Source organism: Bos indicus x Bos taurus, chromosome 22, assembly GCF_003369695.1.
Source record: "Bos indicus x Bos taurus breed Angus x Brahman F1 hybrid chromosome 22, Bos_hybrid_MaternalHap_v2.0, whole genome shotgun sequence".
In the NCBI taxonomy this organism is placed as follows: domain Eukaryota; kingdom Metazoa; phylum Chordata; class Mammalia; order Artiodactyla; family Bovidae; genus Bos; species Bos indicus x Bos taurus.
Genome location: NC_040097.1, coordinates 17,094,902 through 17,115,687, shown reverse-complemented (window position 1 = coordinate 17,115,687; position 20,786 = coordinate 17,094,902). Strand labels below are relative to the sequence as shown.

Sequence of the window (20,786 nt, the reverse complement as noted above, 5' to 3'; positions counted from 1 at the left end):
ACTGAGCAACTAACGCACTTTAATATTCACCACTTTCACTGGGGACCATGTCCACAGAACTCCTCACGTTGTCATGTTGGAAGTCTTCTCTGGGTTTCTTTCTGTAATTTTAAAAATATGACTTCTTTTAAGATTTTCTCTTTTTTGTTGCTTCTCAGCTATTTGATTGTGAAGTGCTTTTTTGTTGTTTCTTTTATATTCCTTCCTGTTGAGAAGATTGAGATCCTTAGATCTGTATAGTTGTTATCAAACTTGGAAAATATTCACACATTATTTTAAAAAATTTGTCTCCTTCCTTCAATTCTGGAATTCTAGTTTTATGTATTTTAGACTGTTTAGTATTACTGCAAAGGTTACTGAACTCTGTTCAGACATTTGCATTGTTTCCAACGTGTCATATTTTCTTTGGTCCAGACCTTTTATTTTCCATATCTGTTAATTACATCCCAGAAAAAAATGGGTGATGGCCCTTGAGGATAAAGGGCCATCTGTTCTCCTTATTCTGGTGCCGTCAGTTCAACTGACTATTTGGTATATTTTTAACCAAGACTACTCAGTGTAGCCTTTGAACCAATTCATTAATACCTTCAGTTCCCTTAAACATTGAAAATTTTAAGCACAGTCAACTAAATACTGGAGACTAGAAAAATAAAGTAGCCTTCAGAGCGAGGAAAATGAAGAAAAAGTCTCCTTAGGGGAGAATAAAAGGAATATGAGGCATTTTGGTGGGGGGTGGAGGTGAGGTGAGGAGGAAGGTAAAGAGGCAACATTAAAGATGGATTGTGAAATTAAGTCAAAGTTGACAGGTATGTTTCACTTTCCATAAAGCTTGTCAAAATATAACGTGTCAGGTTTTCTTCCACACTACTTTGCTTAAATAAAAAAAAATTACCCCAGTATGTCTAGGTATTAAGAATTTGTATAAAGTGCAATATCTTGGAACTTTAGTAACAGCAGGGCACAATGTTTCTCTCCTGGATTATTTTGACCAATAACAAAAAGTTTCTTATATTTATTTTCCTGAAGATTGAACTAGAATTTTCAGTGAGGCATTAGTAATGGCAAGCAAGTATTAGTGAGCTACACAAATCGTCACATGATAAAGATTTGCTTTTAAACTGAGAGATAGGTGGCTTTGATCATGTTCTTTTTAATAGTTACTGAGGGGAATTTCACCTTGTGATATGTTCAGATATTTTTGATGCTATAAATGGCATTGTATTGGATGTTTACTGTTAAATTGGTAAATTCCTTAATGAAAGGACAGGGGGGAAAAAGTTGGTGCAACAATGGAAAGAAATTTAATCCCTTAGCAAAAATAAATGGATTTATACTTATAGCATATAATTAAGAATTTCACCATAACACTGTACTGTCAAATCAGAGGTTAATTTGAAAATTCTAACCATTTTTGTTTTAAATCCTTTTTTAAAGTTTATAGGAAAATTTTTCAATCTTGCTTCAGAAATAATGCTTTTGCCTCAGTGGGTTCATTTCCCTATGGTGCGTTTGGATTGTGAAGATTTGAAGACAGGCCTAACAAACAAAGCAAGAACCTTTGCAAACATGTTGCTAAATGATATAGCTTCAAAACATAGGAAAGAAAATGAAAAGTAAGTAGAATCAGTTGCCAAACTCAGAATTTTAGAGTAAAAGAGATATTGGGTTGTCAAAAAATAAAAAATTCCACTGGCCTTCTTACAGGAAAACCCAAATGAATTTTTGTCCAACCAGATAGTTTGCTAATAGCAATTCTTGTTTAAAAATATAAGATTAAAATATAAGTGCTTACAATGTTTTTTCTCCAACTTCAATAAGGATTAAAGCTAATATTTATATAAAGCACTTAGCACAGTGCCTAGAACATGGTACTCAAGAAACATTAGCTGTTTATTTTCCCAGAAGCAATATGAGAAAATTATATGCTTTGAAATCAGAGAGACTTGGATTTGAATCCTGGCTCTACCATGAAAATGACATGAAATGACTCTAGGCGAGTTACTTAATTTCCCTGAGCCTCAATTTCCTGCTGTGCCAGTTACGAAAAATAATACCTTGCCTTGCAGAACTGATGTTTGGATTACAGATAACATTTGTAAAGGATTTAGCACCATGCTTGACAGAGAATAGGTACCCAAGAAAGGGAGCTATCACATCAATAAATATTTTCAAGTCAATAAAAAAATATGACTGTCAGAAAGTTAAGTATTGGTTAGCCATATTTTGTACAAAATTTTATTACACAATGATATGGTAAAGTATTAGACACTTCCTTTCAACAATCCCATTGAGTAATAGCAATGACAATACCATAGTTAATTTTAAAAATGATTTATGTTTGACACGACTTTTTGGTGTTTACTTTTGTAATATTGGTCACTTTTCTGGAAAATTCTACTACTTTCAACAAGCAACTGTCTTATTATAAACTCATGGCAGAAGAGCAGTTGAAAAGTTGTCCATTTTCCTCTGCCTCGTTCATGCTTTGGTTTCTTCCTAAGTTCCTTATGTGAATTAGGTAACATCAAAAGAAGGAAACGGGAACTTCCCTGGTGGTGCAGTTGCTAAGACTCTCTATTCCCAATGCAGGGGGCCCAGGTTCGATCCCTGGTCAAGGGTACTAGATCCCACATGCCACAAATGAAAGATCCCGCATGCCACGACTAAGACCTGGTGTAGCCAAATAAATAAATAAATAGTCTTCTTTAAAAGGAGGAAATGTGTACCACTATGTTAAGCATAATTTATTAAATAAATTAATAATAAAGAGCAATTTTCTTTTTTTTTTTTTTAGTTCTACCAGTTTATTGCTACCAACCTGTCACCCTCCACCCTCATGCACATATGCTCAGTCATGTAATCCCATGGACTGCAGCCCGCCAGGCTCCTCTGTCCATGGAATTCTTCCAGGCAAGAATACTGGAGTGGGTTGCCATTTCCTTCTCCAGCAATTCTCTTACTTCACAGTTTGGTTTAGTATCTGCTTGGGCAAACTTGCTCTCTCTAATCTTATTTGCCCTCTTTCCTTTTCTGTTTTGTTTTGCTTTTGGCTGTGTCACAGAGTATGGGGGATCTTTGTTCCCTGACCAGGGATCGAGCCTGTGCCTCCTGCAGTGGAAGCATGCAGTCCTAGCCATTGGACTGCCATGGAACTTCTACCTCCTTTTCTTTTAATTGTATTGTTGCTCCAAAGGGACTCAGATTCTGCTCTAGTAAGAAGAAAGCACCCACAGTAGAATCATCTACTTATTTTTTGCATTATCAACATTAATATATCCTTCTAAAAAACTATTTTTCTAAATAATTTTAAAGATTTATTTATTAATATTTGTTTTTGGCTGTGCTGAGTCTTTGTTGCTGTGCACAGGCTTTCTAAATTGCAGCGAGAGGGTACTATTCTTCTTTGCAGGGAGCGGGCTTCTTACTGTGGTAGCTTCTCTTGTTGCAGAGCACAGGCTCTAGAGCTCAGGCTCAGTAGTGGTGGCACATTGGCTTAGTTGCCACCTGGCATGTGGGATCTTCCTTGACCAGGGATCGAACTTGCGTCCTCTGCATTGGCAGGTGGACTCCCAACAACTAGACCACCAGGGAAGCCACTCTTAAAATATTGATAATCAAAAATTAACCATTGAACTTCCGTGGCAATCCAATGGTTAAGAATTTGCCTTCTCATGCAGGGGGTGTAGGTTGGATTCTTGGTGAGGGAGCTAAGATCCTACATGCCTCATGGCCAAAAAACCAAAAAGTGAAGCAGAAGTAATATTGTAACAAAATCAATAAAGACTTTAAAAATGATTCACAACAACAACAAAAAAGCTTTAAAAAAATACTGTCAAGCCCTACGTGATCTGATTTCTGTTCATCTCTACAACTTCATGTTCTATCCTCTTTTGCATTCACGCTGCTCTACTTGCCATTCCCAAACTCTGAAGCTTTTTGCTACCTCAGGCTTTTATCCTTGTTATTTTTCTGCCTTGAAAGCTTTTCCCCTGACATTTGTATGACTCTTCTTTTTCTTTCTCTCATTTTGAATTATCATCTCTCTTGAGAGATCATTCCTGGTCACTTTAAATAAAATACTGGTTCCTTTTCTATACTCCATTATTCTTTATCCCTTTACTGATTTTTTTTCTTCATAGAACTTTTTACTACCTAACACTGTGTTACGTATTTATGTATTTTTTGTCTCTCTCATCAACTTGAATGTAAGCTTTATGATGATAGGGACTTGATCTATTTGGTGTTATATCTCCAATGCTTAGAACTTTGCTTAGCACACTGTGGGTATTCAGTTATTTATTAAATGAATGAATAAGTATAATTACATAGTATAAATGAAATACCTGCATGAACTAAAATTTATTTTAAAAATCACTTACCTTTTTTGTACTTTGTTTTTGCAAGGAGTTTTTCTGATATTTCTAGCAATGGCATGACAATACTGATACTGCAAAGCATAGGGAAAAAATTCTATGAAATATATCTTAGTTAAATAATGGGTCTAGGTATAGGGTATCTATTAATAGATTCATACATACATAGACTTTCTGAAAGAATCATGGATTTTTAAAATGTATGCAGAGATTTGATCTTTTCAGTTGCCATGTTTCACAAGGGACATTACTACTACTAGTAATAATTAAGCTGATGATTATACTAACACCATAGTTACCAGTAATTGAGAGTGTACTATGCACTGGGCTCTTTTGCATTCATTATTCATTATTGTATTACAACAATCCCACAAGATTAATTTAATAACTTCATTTAATTCACAAATATTCAAAGCTAGTAGCAGCTGAGGCAGGATTTAGATATAGAGCCTCCTGATCGATCCAAAGCGTGCTCTATTTCACACTGAAAATGTTGCCTTAATTTTATAGATTTTATAAATCTATGGTGTATCCTGAGTTGTGTCAGTTAAGTTATACTTAAATATTTTAAGACGCCTAACTGATTGTTTTTAGGATCACAGTGCCTATTTTATAGTAATCATAATTGAGCGTAATATAGCATTAATTACTGTACCTATAATAAAGCAAGGTATTATGTCAGTATTTGCAGTGAATTTGAAGCAGTTAAAGAGCATGCATTAAAAGTTCCTGAGACAACAGAGGAAATGATGGAGCTTATATCTTATGTAGAAAAAGCCCGAACTGTAGGAATTCAGGAGTTGGTTTCACGGATCAAGGTAGGAATTTTTTAATCTACATATTAAAAAAATTTTTTTTCATTGTGAAATATGGTACACATATTGAAAATGAATAACACATATGGTTAAACACAGTTATAAAGTGAACACCTATGTTGCCACCACCCAGGTGAAGAAGTAGGATATTGCCAGCACCCTAGAAATCCTTTGCATATGACTTTCTGACCATAATTACTTCCCTTTCTGCACCTCCTAGCGGTGTCAACCTGGTTTCTACAGTAATCATTTTTTTCCTTTAGTTCCTCCATATGTGCATCCTTAACAAAGGTTTAAAAGATATTTTCTTTTATAGTTTCTACATTTAGTAGTACATATGCTCGTGCCTTCCCCTACACAAGGTTGTATACCTATTCACCTATATTATACTCTAATTTTTGTTTAAAAATATGAGATGCAGGGGGCCTCCCTGGTGATCCAGTGGTATAGAGACTTGCTATACACAGGAGACTAACACAACATTATAAATCAACTATACTCCAATAAAAATTAATTTAAAAACATTATTATGATTGGATGTTGAATTTTATTTTTTGCACCTATTGGTATGATCTTATGCATTTTCTCCTTTAATCTATTAATACAGCTAGTTATATGAATCAGGTTTTATTGGGTTAATTTCTATGTGCAATATAATACATATATAATGCATTCTGAACATTATATATATTATATACATATACATCCTATGTGTATCTCAAACAAAAACTCTTAAATTAGCCTTTGAATCTGTATTTCAGTTCTTAAAAATTACAGCACTGCATGCAGATCAATGCAGGTTATAAGGGGTAAAGATATTTAATGTCTTATTCAGGTAAATCTCTTGGTTTTAAAGATTTTTTTTTTTTTTTGCCAGTCACTTCTAAACTCTTTCTGGACAATTGCTATATGCTAATGGTAGGACTTCCCTGGTGACTCAGACAGTAAAGCGTCTGTCTACAATGCGAGAGACCCGGGTTCAATCCCTGGGTGGGGAAGATGCCCTGGAGAAGGAAATGGCAATCCACTCCAGTACTATTGCCTGGAAAATCCTACGGACGGAGGAGCCTGGTAGCCTACAGTCCATGGGGTCGCAAAGAATCGGACACGATTGAGCGAGTTCACTTTCACTTTCAATGGTAGGCAAAAGAAGTGGTACTGTTATTGAAGATGCAAAACAAAATAAAAGATGTTAAAATCTTTGTCACCAAAGATTAAAAAATTAAATATATAAGAATAAAACTGTAAAATCCTTTAAAAAAAAAACAACAGAGTTGCTGGAAAAACGCATGTTTGATCACCATTTTCAGCCATATACATGGATAATCAAGTACTTTTATCTTAAGTCAATTGCAAGTGAAAACTATTAAAAAGCTTTAATTTTGGTATGTGTTTGTGTGTGTGTTAGTCCTCCATTCGTGTCTGACTCTTTGTGACCCCATGGACGGTAGCTTGCCAAGCTCCTCTGTCCATTGTATTCTCTAGGCAAGAATACTGGAATGAGTTGCCATTCCCTTTTTCAGGGATCTTCCCAATCCAGGGATCAAATCTGGATCTCCTGCATTGCAGGCAGATTCTTTACCATCTGAGCCACCAGGGAGCAAACTAAATGCTCTTACTATAAAAGTCTTCAATTGTGTGCTATGAAGCCAGATAAATAATCCTATAGTTATTCAAATACCCATGTGATTTGGGTGATATGAAATATCAGTTAATAATCTGAGTCAGATTGAAATTTGAAAAAGTATTAGAAATTGTTGTTTCTCTTGTTCATAATGCTTTAGGGCTTCCCTTGTGGCTCAGCTGGTAAAGAATCCACCTGCAGTGCGGGAGACCTGGGTTCCATCCCTGGGTTGGGAAGATCCCCTGGAGAAGGGAATGGCTACCCACTCCAGTATTCTGGCCTAGAGAATTCCATGGACTGTATAGTCCATGGGGTCGCAATGAGTTGGACTTGACTGAGTGACTTTCACTTCCATTCTACATGGTTTAACATATCTGGAATTTCTTCTGTAGGAATCCAAACGCCGGATGAGTTACTTTTTAGATGTATTTCTATTTCCTCCAGAAGACTTAGCTTTAAATTCAGCTGTCCTTATGTGGCCTTGGAAAATTAATCCCATCTTTGATGAAAATGATGAGGTAAATATATGTTTCCTTATATATTTTTGTATTCTGATGTTTTAAGTTCAATGTTCATTTAATTTTCATACATACTTGCCATCTCCTGTTTTTTTTTTAACGTTACACACTGCTGTATTTGTTTATTTGTTTCTGGCTGCATGTGGGCTTTCTCTAGTTGCAGAAAGTGGGGGCTGCTCTCTAGCTGTGGTGGCTTCTCCTTGGGTGGCTTCTCTTGTCGTGGAGCACAGTCTGTAGGGCTCACAGGCTTCAGTCGTGTGGCACAGGATTAGTTGCTCTGAGGCGTGCAGAATCTTCCCAGACTGGGAATCAAACCCACATCTCCTGGCAGGTAAACTCCCATCCACTGTGCTACCAGGGGAGTAGTCCCTTGCCATCTACTTTTAAAAAGTAACTTCATGTGTCAGTATGAGTTTGGGATTAGCAACATTTATGGCCCTGCAGGCTTAAGACAGGCTTAATCCACAAGGTTTTAAAAAGTGGGACTGACATTAAAAAGTTAGAACTATTATCAAATTAATAACAGGGGGTTTCCTGGTCATCCAGTGGCTAGGCTTCATGCTCCCAATGCAGGGGACTGCGGTTTGATCCCTGGCCATAACTAAGAGTTCTCAAGCTACAACTAAGAAGTTTGCATGCCCCACTGAAGATCCCTCGAGCCACAGTGAGGACCCAACACAGCCAAAATAAATAAATTTAAAAAAAGGAAATTACTAAAAGACTAATAATCATAAGCACTGTGCTCAGTACTCTCCATTTATTAAATCATTTAATACTGACAAAAATCCAGGTGCTTCTATTTCCCCCATTTCATAGCTGAGAAAAATGTGTCTCAGAGAAGTTAAGCAACTTTCTCAGGAGGAAGTTGCAGATTCAGGATTTTATATTAATACTGAATATAGTTCAAATTTTGTAAAAGTCCTAATTTAAGCTAGCTTTCCCTAAATTGGGAAGTGAGATAGTATAGTAATGGAAAGCATAGACTTCAGTCAGATAAGCCCGAGTTCTAATCCAGATTTTGACTTTCATGATCTTGTGACATTGGACATGCCTCTGAATCTCTATACGCTTAAATTTCTTCATCTCTGAAATGAGGATATAATACTTGTGGTAACGTAGGTAAAGTGTTTAATAATTCTTGACATAAGAAATGCTCGATATATGGTAGGTTTTATTATTTTCCCAGAATCTGTTAAACAGTTAAACTATGTACTTAAAAGAAGAATTATTATGGTCACTTTGGAGATACAGAAAATTTTTTCTGTGTAATTTATTATTCTTTTCCTTTCGTATCAGTCAATGTTTTATTTTTATACAGTGTTTTACTTTTACTTTGCTGATGTGTTTTGTTACTGTACAGAGCATTCAGATTTCTCATTTGATCATTCTATGCTTTGTAGCAAAATAATTAACATGATTACATTGTTTTCTTTTAAAGCTCATTGAGAATGCTAAACATAGAAAAGAAAATGAACTAATAGCAAAGAGAGAGAAACTGATTTTGGAAGTAGAAAAGGAATCACGGCGCATGGAAGAGTTTGCAGAATTTGCAGAATTGGACCGCATGCAACAGGTCTGATAAACATAGACAGTAGCTGTGGCAGGCTGGTAGATGAGTACAGGACGTGTCTGTATAGGGCTTCCCAGGTGGCTCCAGTGGTAAAGAGCCTGCCTGCCAGTGCAGGAGACAGAAGAGATGCGGGTCTGATCCCTGGGTCAGGAAGATCCTCTGGAGGAGGGCATGGCAACCCACTCCAGTCTACTTGTCTGGAGAGTCTCATGGACAGAGGAGCCTGGCAGGGTACAGTCCACAGAGTCGCTAAGAGTGAAACACGACTGAGGCAACTTAGCACGCTAGCAGGCATGTTTGTATAATATAGAAAAGCATGTGCTTACTAAGGCAAAAAGGGGCCTGGAACTTCTGCTAATTATGTAACCTTTTTTGTGGGTTAGTTTTCTTTTTGTTAAGTAGACATAGCCATTTTTTGCTTTCTGTCGTAATATTGCTGTGCAGTTGATATATAAAGCCACTATATATATATATATATATATATATATATATGAAGTATTGTTTAATCTTATTTTTATAACATTACTTGGGTATTTCTTGAAATGAAAAATGCTTTGCTTTCAGTATGTGACAGATGTAAGACAACTACAAAAACGTATTCAGGAATCTGAAGAAGCAGTTCAGTTTATTAATAAAGAAGAGGAACTTTTCAAATGGGAACTGACAAAATATCCCGAACTGGATAAATTAAAAGTTAACATTGAGCCCTATCAGAAGTTTTTTAATTTAGTTTTGAAGTGGCAACGAACAGAAAAACGGTAATTTCTGGTAATGTAATAAACAGTTCAGCAAAGATATAAAAAGATTTATAAAACATACATTGATTTTTATTGCTGTTGTTGTTGGCTAAGTGTTTAAAAGTAGGACTTACCAGTCCATTTGATAGAAAAACCAAATATCATATAGGAGAAGTGTGAAATGTTGCTAGGGTACCACCTAATCTTATTAATATAATATCTAATTAAGTCTTATTTGGGTTTTCCAGATTTGATTCCATTTTTAATGCAGTTAGTTGATTTGACTCATGCTTAACACCAAAAATTAGAAGTATAGAGTCAAATCAGCATTTTATTTGGGTACCATTAATTGTCCATTGACAATCTGATTCATATTTTAGCACATGCAGCATAGCTTAAGTGGTGGATTTAGTATTATCTCTGTCATAGCTCTGTGTGACTGAGAAAAACGGTTAGTTAACTGCTCTTGCTCAGGATGCTTGGGGCTGGTGCACTGGGATGACCCAGAGGGATGGTACGGGGAGGGAGGTGGGAGGGGGGTTCAGGATAGGGAACACGTGTATACCCGTGGCGGATTCATGTTGATGTATGGCAAAACCAATACAATATTGTAAAGTGATTAGCCTCCAATTAAAATAAATAAGTTTATATTAAAAAAAAAACACAAAATGAAGGACCTAGCCTAAGGCCTCTTAACACACCAAAAGTCTCTGAGTTTAATATTATTTTTTCTTTCAGGTGGATGGATGGAGGGTTTTTGGACCTTAATGGGGAAGCCATGGAAACTGATGTAGAGGAATTTTCCCGGGAAATTTTTAAGACTCTGAAATTTTTCCAAACAAAGCAAAAGAAGGAATTACAAGAAAAAAGAAAAGCAGCAAAAAGACGATCTCTGGAAGAAGAGAAACTTGAAGAGGAACCAAAAGAGAATCCTACCATTACTATGTGCACTACAGTAATGGAGCAGATAAAAGTTTTTAAGGTACAAACACATGTAATGACATTTTAGAAAGCCCTGCTGGAACTGTTTGCAGCAAGTGCTAATGGAGAGAAATGGAAAAACTGGAAAGCAAAACCAAAGCCGACTCCAGAAAACTTGATCTATTTCTTAATATATACTTAATTCTGTCCTGAGGAAGTCCTCATAATCAGTCCCTTCACAGAACATGCGAGAACATGCTTGACAAATTGAAAAGACTATAATGACCAGGTACACTGATATGAAGAGGATAAAAAAATTACTGAATAAACAAGTTAGCCTATACTATGAGCAGCAGCAGAGTCCCAGTTACCTGAGAAAGCTTTCAAGTCATACTACCTAGGTTTATATCACAATTCTGTGCTTAGTAATGGCAATATGCCCCTTGTGTAAGATATTTAACCTCTCATGTCTCAGTCACCTCATTTATAAAGAGAGGATAGTAACAGTTTTTGTGGCAGTAAATAATGCATCCAACTTTCCAAGGCAGTGGTGGCAGTGGTTCCTACGAGTGGTAGAGCCACGTTTCCACTGTCAGCATGCTCAGAGTGCAAACTCTGATGGGATTTTCAGCACTGTTCCAGCCCATGTCTAGCACTCTCAGAGATTCTGTGAGCTGCCTGAAAAAAATTTTCTTTAAATTATTTTTAATCTTTAATAAATATCATGGCTTAAAAATATTAAAAAGATACACCTGAACAATCTCCTTGCTATGTTATTACTTTCTTTTGTATACTTAAGATTTTTTTTAACACATATAACAATATGATTATATTTTCTAAACCTCCTATCTTTTTACATAAAATTAACATACTGTATGTATTATTTCTCCCATTGTTTTGGTTAATTTATCTTAGAAATCTTTTCTTGTTGTATATAGAGTTTTTTCATTATTTTTTACACCTATAAATATTATATATTAGTGTAAAAATTTCTAAGTATGAAGTGGGAACTGCAAGGTAAATTGCCAAAGAGTAAATTTCAGGTTCAAGCCTATAGTTGAATTACCTTCTGTATGGGTTTTACCAATATATATTTACACCAACCTTGACAACAGAGTGTCATCATTCTTGGGTTTTTGGAAATCTACTAGTAGAATTTCATTTTTCTTATTACATAAAGTGTTAAGCATAAATTAATATATTTAAGAATATTTTGTATTTCTTTGCTTGTGAACTATTTGGTCTTATCATTTTCTATTTTTTTATTTAATAGTTGGTCTTTTTCTTACTGATTTACAGGACATAAATAGTTCTGGAAACAGGACTAGGAAGACTAGACTTTGTATGTTAATATTTTATTGAGGATTTTTGAGGTTATATTCAGGAGAGATGTTGGTCTTAATTTTCTTGTAATATATTTGTCAAATTTTGTTATCAGGATTATGTTGACCTTATGAAACAAACGGGAAATTCTATCTCTATTTTCCAAAAGAGATTTGAATGAAATTGTTATTATTTCTTTAAAAAATATTTTAGAGAAACATTTGCCAGTGATACCATTGACTTGGAACTTTATGGGAAGGATTTTGAAAGCAGTTTTATTTTTTCAAAATAGATATAGGAATATTCAGGTTTTGTGTTAATTTTATGTCAGTTTTAGTAAATTGTAATTTTCAAGGAAATCTTCCATTTTTGAAAACTGTTAAATTTATTGCCATAAAGTTGCTCATAACATTTATTTATTATCTTTTAATGTTTGTGGAATCTTTAGGAGTAACTCCTTTTTCATTCCAAATATTAGTAATTTTTATTTTCTTTCTTTTTTTTCAGCTAGAGATTTAGTTATAGTTTATTGTTAGCATTTAAGCCTTTGGTTATGTTTTAAATTTATCCAGATGATACTCCTCTTTTCCTTTCTTATCAGCAACATCCATTATTCCTGTCTTCATAGCAGTGCACCATCATAATCTCTGAAAGTCATCTTGAGATGGATGATAAACTGTCCCATACCACTAGTAGTATCAATAATTTTTTTCCTGCTATTTTCTTTCTTTATTTTTGGCTGGGGCACGTGTGATCTTAGTTCTTCAACCAGGAATCAAACTCGCACTCCCTGTTGTCACTGCTGCTAAGTCACTTCAGTCGTGTCCGACTCTGTGCGACCCCATAGACGGAAGCCCACCAGGCTCCCCCGTCCCTAGGATTCTCCAGGCAAGAACACTGGAGTGGGTTGCCATTTCCTTCTCCGGTGCATGAAAGTGAAAAGTGAAAGTGAAGTCGCTCAGTCGTGTCCGACTCTTAGCGACCCGGTGGACTACAGCCCACCAGGGTCCTTCGTCCATGGGATTTTCCAGGCAAGAGTACTGGAGTGGGGTGCCATTGCCTTCTCCTCCTGTTGTCACTAGGACTTCTAATACTATATTGAATAAAAATGGTTAGAGAAAGCAACTTTGTCTTGTTCCTGAACTTAGAGGAAATGTTTTCAGCTCTTCACCATTGAGTTTGATGATAGCTGTGGGCTTGTCATATATGGCCTTTAATATATTGAGGTATGATCCCTCTATACTCACTTTGTTGAGAGGTTTTTTTTTTTTATTATAAATGGATATTGAATTTTTTCAGAAGCTTTTTCTATATCTGTTGAGATGGTCATATGATTTTTATTCTTTAAAATGGTTAAAATTGATTACTTTGCAGATATTGAATCATCCATGTATCCCAAGTGGGATCAAGTGGGATAAATCTCACTTGATCATGATGTATGATTCTTTTAATTAATTGTTGAATTTAGTTTGTTCGTATTTTGTTGAGGATTTTTGCATCTATGTTCATCAGTGATGTTTGCCTGTAATTTTCTTTTTGTGTGTTTCCTTTGGTTTTGGTATCCAGGTGGTAATGGTCTTGTAGAATAAATTTGGAAGCATTCCTTTCTCTGTAGTGTTTTGGAATAGTTTCAGGAAAAGTGTTAACCCTTCTTTAATTGTTTGGCAGAATTCACCTGTAAGGCCATCTGGCCTGGGCTTTTCTTTGTTAGGCATTTTTTATTACTAATGCAATTTCATTGCTGATAGTCTGTTCATATTTTCTATTTCTTCCTTATTCAGTCTGGAAGATTTTACATTTCTAGGGATTTATTAACTTTTTCCAGGTTGTCTATTTTATGGTGTATAGTTGTTTGCAGTAGCTTCTTATGATCCTTTGTATTTCTGTGGTGTCAGTTGTAACCTCTTTTTTATTTCTAATTTTATTTATTTGGGCTGTCTTTTTTTTCTTAATGAGCCTGGTTAAAAGTTTATCAATTTTATCTTTTAAAAGAACTAGCTCTTAGCTTCATTGATCTTTTTCTTTTTCTTTTTAGTTTCTATTTTATTTATTTCCACTCTGGTCTTCATTATTTCCTTCCTTCTACTATCTTTGGGTTTTGTTTTTTCTCCTTTTCCTAGTTCCTTCAGGTTAAGGTTAGACTGAGAATTTTCTTATTTCCTGAGGTGAACTTGTTTGCTGTAAAATTTCCTCTTAGAACTGCTTTTACTGTGTCCCATGGATTTTGGAATATTATGTTTTCATTTTCATTTGTCTCATGGTATTTTAAAATTTCCTATTTGAGGTTTTCAGTGATGCATTGACTCTCTCTTTTTGTGGTAATGTTACATGGTTTTGGTTTGTAGTTACCAAGAGGTTCATTTATAACAACCTATTATAGATGTCTATTTTAAGTGGATAATTTCTCAAGTTTGAATACCTTACATTTTCACTAACCTCCCCAAATGTTTTATCCTTTTTACATCTGTTAATTTTTGCCTAAACTGCAATTGCAGATAGAGGTGATTTTTACTGCTTTTGTATTTTAACTTTACTCCTAGCTTTATGAGTGGTTAATTAACTACTTTTTCTCCAGGTTTGCCTTGACCAGTGAGATTTTTCCTTTTACAATTTTGTTTATTTATACTTGTTATTTCTTTTAACATTTGTTGTAAGATGTGTTTGGAGGTGATAAACTCTTTTAGCTTTTTGCTTGTCTGTGAAAGTCTTTGTCTCTTCTTCAGAGATAAAGATAAATCTGAAAAATAACCTTGCCAGGTAAAGTTTTCTTGGTTGTAGTTTTTTCCTTTCATCATTTTGAATATATTGTTCCACTTCCTTCTGCAGAGTTCCTGCTGAAAAATCTGCTTAAGGTCTTATGGGAGTTCCCTTGTATAATACATAACTAGTTGCTTTTCTCTTGCTGCTTTTAAGATTCTCTCTTTATCTTTAATTATTGTCATTTTAATTTTAATGTGTCTTGGTGTGGACCTGTTTGGGTTCATCTTGTTTGAGATTCTCTGTGCTTCCTAGAGGAGGGTATTTATTTCCTTCTCTAGGTTAGGGAAGTTTTCAGCTAATATTTCCTCAAAGAAGTCTCTCCTCCTTTCTCTCAATTTTCTCCTTCTGCAGCCCCTATAACATGAAAGTGAGTACACCTGATGTAGTCTCAGAAGTCTCTTAAACTATCGTTGTTTTTTAAAATCCTTTTTTTAATTTTTTCCTGCTTAGCTTGGGTGATGTCTGCTACTCTGTCTTCCAAATCACTGATCTGTCCTTCTGTATTATCCTATCTACTGTTGATACTTTCTAGCAGTTTTTCATTTCAGTTAGTATATTCTTCAGCTCTGACTGGTTCTTCTTTATATTTTCTAACTCTTAGTTGAAATTCTGTGTTTGTCCATTCTTCTTCTGAGTTCATTGAGCATCTATATATTACCTTGAACTCTATGTTGGGTAGATTGCTTATTTGCATTTAATATAGTTCTTCTGAGGTTTTGTCTTGTTCCTTTGTTTGGAACATATTCCTCTTGTCTCCTCATTTTGCCTAATTCCCTGTGGTCACGTTTGTATATTGAATAGGACTGTTAGGTCTCTTGATCTTGGAGAAGTGACATTACATAGGAGACATCCTGTATGGCCCAGCAGCACACTAGTTCTGGCACTAGACCTGTCTGCTCTAGGGGTGTCCCCTATTCACACCACAGGTTCCTTATGTTGTGCAAGGGCTAACTGTTGAGGGTATAAGTGGGGCTGGCCCTTGGCCTATCTGGCTGCAGTGCCGTGTCTCCTGGTGAGGCTGGCGTGTGGCTGGGCAGTGCTGCTTCAGGCTCATTGTGGGTGGGGCAGCCTCTCTCTGTGTTTGACTGTGGGCCGTCCAATGGCCAGGGCAAGCCCCCAACACTAACAGGCTAGAGGGAGAATTCCTAAATGGTACTTGCTGGTGATCCTCACAATGGCTGCCACCAGCATCTCTGTCCCCAGGGTGCGTCCCAGAGGCCTCCTGCCTCTCTGATAGGCTCTCCAAAACCAGCAAGTGGGTCTGACACAGGTGCCTGTCAGACTTCTGCCTCTTTGCTGGAACTTGGGCCATGTGAGCTTCTGCCTGTACCCTTTAAGGATGTAGTCTTTGTTTCCTGTAACCCTCTGTCTCTCCTGAATGGAAGCCCAACTGGCTTTCAAAGCCAAACATGCTGGAGGCTTGTCTTCCCAGTGCAAGACCTCCAGGCAGGGGAGGCCAGAGTGGGTCTTAGACCCGGTGTTCCTTGGAGAGGAACTCTGCAGTTGTAACGTTCTTTCCATTTGTGTGTCACTGACCTCAGGGTTTGGTTTCTGACTAGATTGCATCTCCACCCCTTCTACCTGTTTCATTGTCATTCCTTCTTTGCCCATCAGAGGAGGTGAGTTCAGGGTCTTCCTACACTGCCATCTTGATCCACCCCTCCTCCATAGCTTTTATTTATTTATATTAACTCCGTGGCTGGAGACTCAATACAGTGTTGATTAGAAATATTATGGGTGTGCTTATGTTGTTCCTGATTGTAAAGGAGATGTTTTAATATCAGTATCAAAAGCGATGAATTAAGTGTTCTTGTTGAATATTTTTTTATTTCCAGATGGTTATATTTTGGTATTTCGGTGCAGGCTTTTTTCCCGTTTATGCTATGTATGTGTGTATATAGCTATATATTATGTTATACTATATATTTCTTCATATAATTATAGAATAAACATGACTTTGTATTTCTATAATACTGTGACAGTTTTAATTATTGTAGTTCTAGCATATACTTTAATATCTTATAGAACATTTTCCACCACCCCTCCTTTTTTCACTGTTTTAGTTTTCTTGGTTATTTCTACATGTTTATTTGTGCAGATGAACTTTAGAATAATTTTGTTAGTTTCTCTCCCCTCCTGAATCTAACTCATTAAATATTAAATGGGCTTATTAAATATATTACATAATTTCAAGTGTATGGGTATGAAAGTCAAGTGAGTGACTCATTTTTTCCATTTTCATCATTAGGATTACATCCCTACTGTCTCTATCCTTTGTAATCCAGGAATGAGAGCACGTCATTGGAAGCAGTTATCAGAAATTGTAGGCTATGACTTAACTCCAGACTCTGGAACTACACTGAGGAAAATTTTAAAATTAAACCTTGCACCATACTTGGACAAATTTGAAGTGATAAGTGCAGGTGCAAGCAAGGTAAATATGCAGATCTACTGAAATACCTTATTTGATGAGCTTTTTATTAAATAGTCATAGTTTTAGTTGTGGTTGAATGTATAGTTTGGGATAGAAGTGGGAGAAACTGGGGAAAAGTGGCAGAAGGCCACTCGTATTTTTCCCCCACAAAGTCTATACTTCTGTATGATTCCCTTGTCCTGAATCCAGAGTACAGATGGTTCCTTTGACCTCTTCTTAATTCTGCCACACTGATATGCATGGGTGATATGCTGGTTTTGAGATGTATTTTTTTCTATTAAGAATGGAAATGGATGCCTGTGTATGTGGCATGTGATGTGTATGTATTCTAGGCAGAGTAAGTATGGCCCTGTAGTCTTCTTGAATACACTGAAAACATCTTCAGGCTGTAGACTGCAAAAAGGCACCTCAGGGAAAATCCAGCAGGTCTTTCATACTGTTGTCTGTTTTGATACTGACAGCTTTGACAACAAGTGAATTTTTAAAAACTACATTGTCATTCACCATAGGAATTGTGTAGTTGTTTAAAACCTTTTCTAACTTAAAGACAGTTGCAGAATATCTTACAAAAATGCACAAAATGCCTACTAAATTTATTAGGGAAAGTCCATACATATAGTAAATAAGATTCCTTATTCATCATCCCATTCTTTCTTTTTTATCCTGTTTAGGAATTTTCATTAGAGAAAGCCATGCATACAATGATGGGAACTTGGGATGATATTGCTTTTCATATAAGTTTATATCGTGATACTGGAGTCTGTATTCTTTCTTCAGTAGACGAAATTCAGGCTCTCCTTGATGATCAAATTATAAAAACTCAGACAATGAGAGGCTCACCATTCATCAAACCATTTGAAAAGGAGATCAAGGTTTGTTAAATATGATAATCAACTCCTGGTCATTTATAAAGATTGAAATTTATTACATATTTACTCTTGTGGGAATAAGTAAGTTTGTTGGATAGCTTTGTTGAAATACAGAAACAGATATCTACCTTAAAATTAATGTGAAAATGTATAGAACAGATGAGACACTAACTCTAATGATTTTGAAAAGAACGAGTGATGTTTTAGTAAGAAAAATCTTCTCCAATGACAGTGACAGATTTGGAAGGGAAACAGTTGGTATTATTTAATTTAACTGTAGATGCCTAGGCCCTGTTTCATAGTATATTCTTGTAACTTGTAGTGAGGTTCTATATACTGTACTTTATATTTGAGAACTAGCTTGAGAACCCTTTAGAATAATTAATGAATTATTTTCCACTTAAGAAAACAAGTGATATTTGAGACTGTAAGATTATTTAATGTCATGACCTTATAGTTGATGTGGGTAAATACAGAAAGCAAATAATTTATAATAATGAGGTGCTTTAGTATCAGTATTCTAACTGGAGACTATATAAAGTGGAAAAAAGATCAACAACAACTGGATTTTCTCCCTAGTATTTATTGACTTCTAAATATGTGCCAGATACTACTGTAGGAGTTTTACATTTATTAACTCATTTAATCCTCAGAGCAGACAACCAGGATAGGCAGATTATTATCAGCATTCATAGATAAGGAAACCAAGGATAGAAAATTTACCAAGTGCACACAGCTAAAAATGACAAAGCTGAAATTCAAAATAAAGCAGTCTGGTTTTAATTTAAGTATAGTGTTGTTATGGGGCACCTTAGCTTTGAATATTTGGAGAAGACAAAGAGTTATGTTCTTCTAAAAGGACATAACGCTGCACATCTTGCCTTGAGTCAGGCTGACTTAACCCTTTCCTGATAAGATGTCTTTTGCAAGTACTTCTTTGACAAAGGAGAATTTCTAAGACAAATTTGAAAGCTCTCTTAGAGGTTTTCAAACAAAATTGTGAGGCCAATCTCTTGATATATAGGATCTCAGGCCATAGATTTAAGAATCAAAGAGAGATTATATACATGATCCTTGGCTAATGAAATATCTAATGGATTCTTGGAGATGTGTGGTAATAAGATTCCCCCCTCCAAATTGTGTTGACGTAGAGCAAATTGTGTTGACATTTCTCAACGTGGCACTAATGATGTTTTGGGGTAAATAATTCTTTGTTGTGGGAGTTGTCCTCTACTTAGCAGCATCCATGACCTTTGACCATTTGATATAAGTAGAACCCTCACCCCACTTGTTGTGACAAATGAAAATGCCTCCAGACATTGTGAAATGTCCTTTGAGGTGAGGGCAAAATAGCCCCTAGGTTGATAACCACTGGTGTGGGGCAGGATATATTCCTGGATGCTTTTTAAACTTGAGACAGTTCACCTAGGGAGTAGGAAATTGGTCTAAATAACTACAGTCATTTACAGCTGTGAGTTTTAATGATTTAGGAAAACTTCAGACCTCCTAGTTTTTCAAAGCGAGTGTGAGACACCCACAAGTGACTTTGAGCTGTTTTGTGCTGATTCAAAAATAACAGTGAATTTAAAACGCGTAGCCTTTGTTATAATTTATAGGGTTCCTTTAATAACTGGAATTCAGTATAATATGCTTTCCATTAAGGCGTGGGAGGACCGTTTGATTCGAATACAAGAAACGATTGATGAATGGTTAAAGGTACAAGCTCACTGGCTATACTTGGAGCCCATTTTTTGCTCTGAGGATATCATGCAACAGATGCCAGAAGAAGGGCGTCAGTTTCAGACAGTAGACAGACACTGGAGGGATATCATGAAGTTTTGTGCGAAAGATCCAAAGGTGAAGTATTTGTTTTCTCTCTTTCAAATAAAGGGGAAACCTTTATTTCTGGCTATTACAAAAGGCATTTCACTTTTTTTCCAACTACAGAAATAAAACCTACTCATTGTATACAAACTGGAAAGCTCAGGGAAATAAAAGGAAGCATAAATAATTTTACTTTTCCGTTCTTAAGATACACTATTCATAACCCTTTAATATGTATAGTGGAGCTGCTTCAAATGTGCATTTAACTTACTTGGCTTCTAGAATGTATACTCCATGCTTCCTCTTGTAAAGTAAACAGTAAAGGGGACTTCCCCGGTGGTCCAGTGGCTAGGACTCCATACTTCCAATGCAGGGGGCCTGAGTTCGATCCCAGGTCAGGGAACTAGATCACACACACCACGACTAAGACCCAGTACAGCCAAATAAAGAAATGAAAATAAATATTTAGAAAAAAAATAAATAGTAAAATAAAGTGAAGGAAGCCAGAGGGTGGGGGAGAGAGAGGGAAAGAGAGAGAGAGAATGAATATGAATGAATATGAGTCACGCAGGTGACTCACCTGACATTCTACTCGGTGACTCTGTATGCTTGGGGTGATGGGAAAAAGAGTCAGCAGTTCTCGCAGCTGGTCTCACTTGCTCTGTGTCTCTCCTAGTGAGTATAGCACCCTGTTGAATGTAATTTTAATGTTGAAAGGCAGGCCATGTATTTTTTATACATGTAGATATATATGCACTTAAAAAAAATCTGGTACTCAACTTAATAAATAACAATCTATTTCAATGCTGGATGAAAAAGTAGCTGTGCTGGACTGTTGAGAATCAATAGTACTAAAATTTATGTTTGGAAGACTTCCCTTACGTGTTGATTTTAGAACCTTTTTAAGACAGTATTTCTTAGAGAACTGAAATCAGAAGTTTTTTTTTTTCTGCAAAGGGCTGCATGGTAAATACATGATAAATACTTTATGAGACCTACTGTGTTTTTTATAACTACT

The 20,786-nt window shown here is 35.9% G+C and overlaps 1 protein-coding gene across 13 annotated transcripts in view; it reads left to right on the top strand.

Moving 5' to 3' along the window:
• The window catches only part of DNAH12 (dynein axonemal heavy chain 12), a 192,371-nt gene that overhangs the window by 46,352 nt on the left and 125,233 nt on the right, over nucleotides 1-20,786 (top strand). For 8 of the 13 annotated variants that reach the window (XR_003507718.1, XR_003507719.1, XM_027522275.1 and 5 more), the window contains 9 exons: nucleotides 1,435-1,613; nucleotides 5,056-5,191; nucleotides 7,205-7,330; nucleotides 8,769-8,903; nucleotides 9,465-9,658; nucleotides 10,376-10,619; nucleotides 16,890-17,075; nucleotides 17,747-17,947; nucleotides 19,607-19,801. Coding sequence is in view for 11 of the 13 variants with exons in the window: in XM_027522275.1 (XP_027378076.1) it covers nucleotides 1,435-1,613; nucleotides 5,056-5,191; nucleotides 7,205-7,330; nucleotides 8,769-8,903; nucleotides 9,465-9,658; nucleotides 10,376-10,619; nucleotides 16,890-17,075; nucleotides 17,747-17,947; nucleotides 19,607-19,801 (1,596 nt within the window). In the remaining 2 variants the exon portion in view is untranslated. Of the gene's footprint in view, nucleotides 1-1,434; nucleotides 1,614-5,055; nucleotides 5,192-7,204; nucleotides 7,331-8,768; nucleotides 8,904-9,464; nucleotides 9,659-10,375; nucleotides 10,620-16,889; nucleotides 17,076-17,746; nucleotides 17,948-19,606; nucleotides 19,802-20,786 lie in introns of those variants that run through there. The other 5 variants (XM_027522274.1, XM_027522278.1, XM_027522276.1 and 2 more) reach the window with 5 other exon arrangements.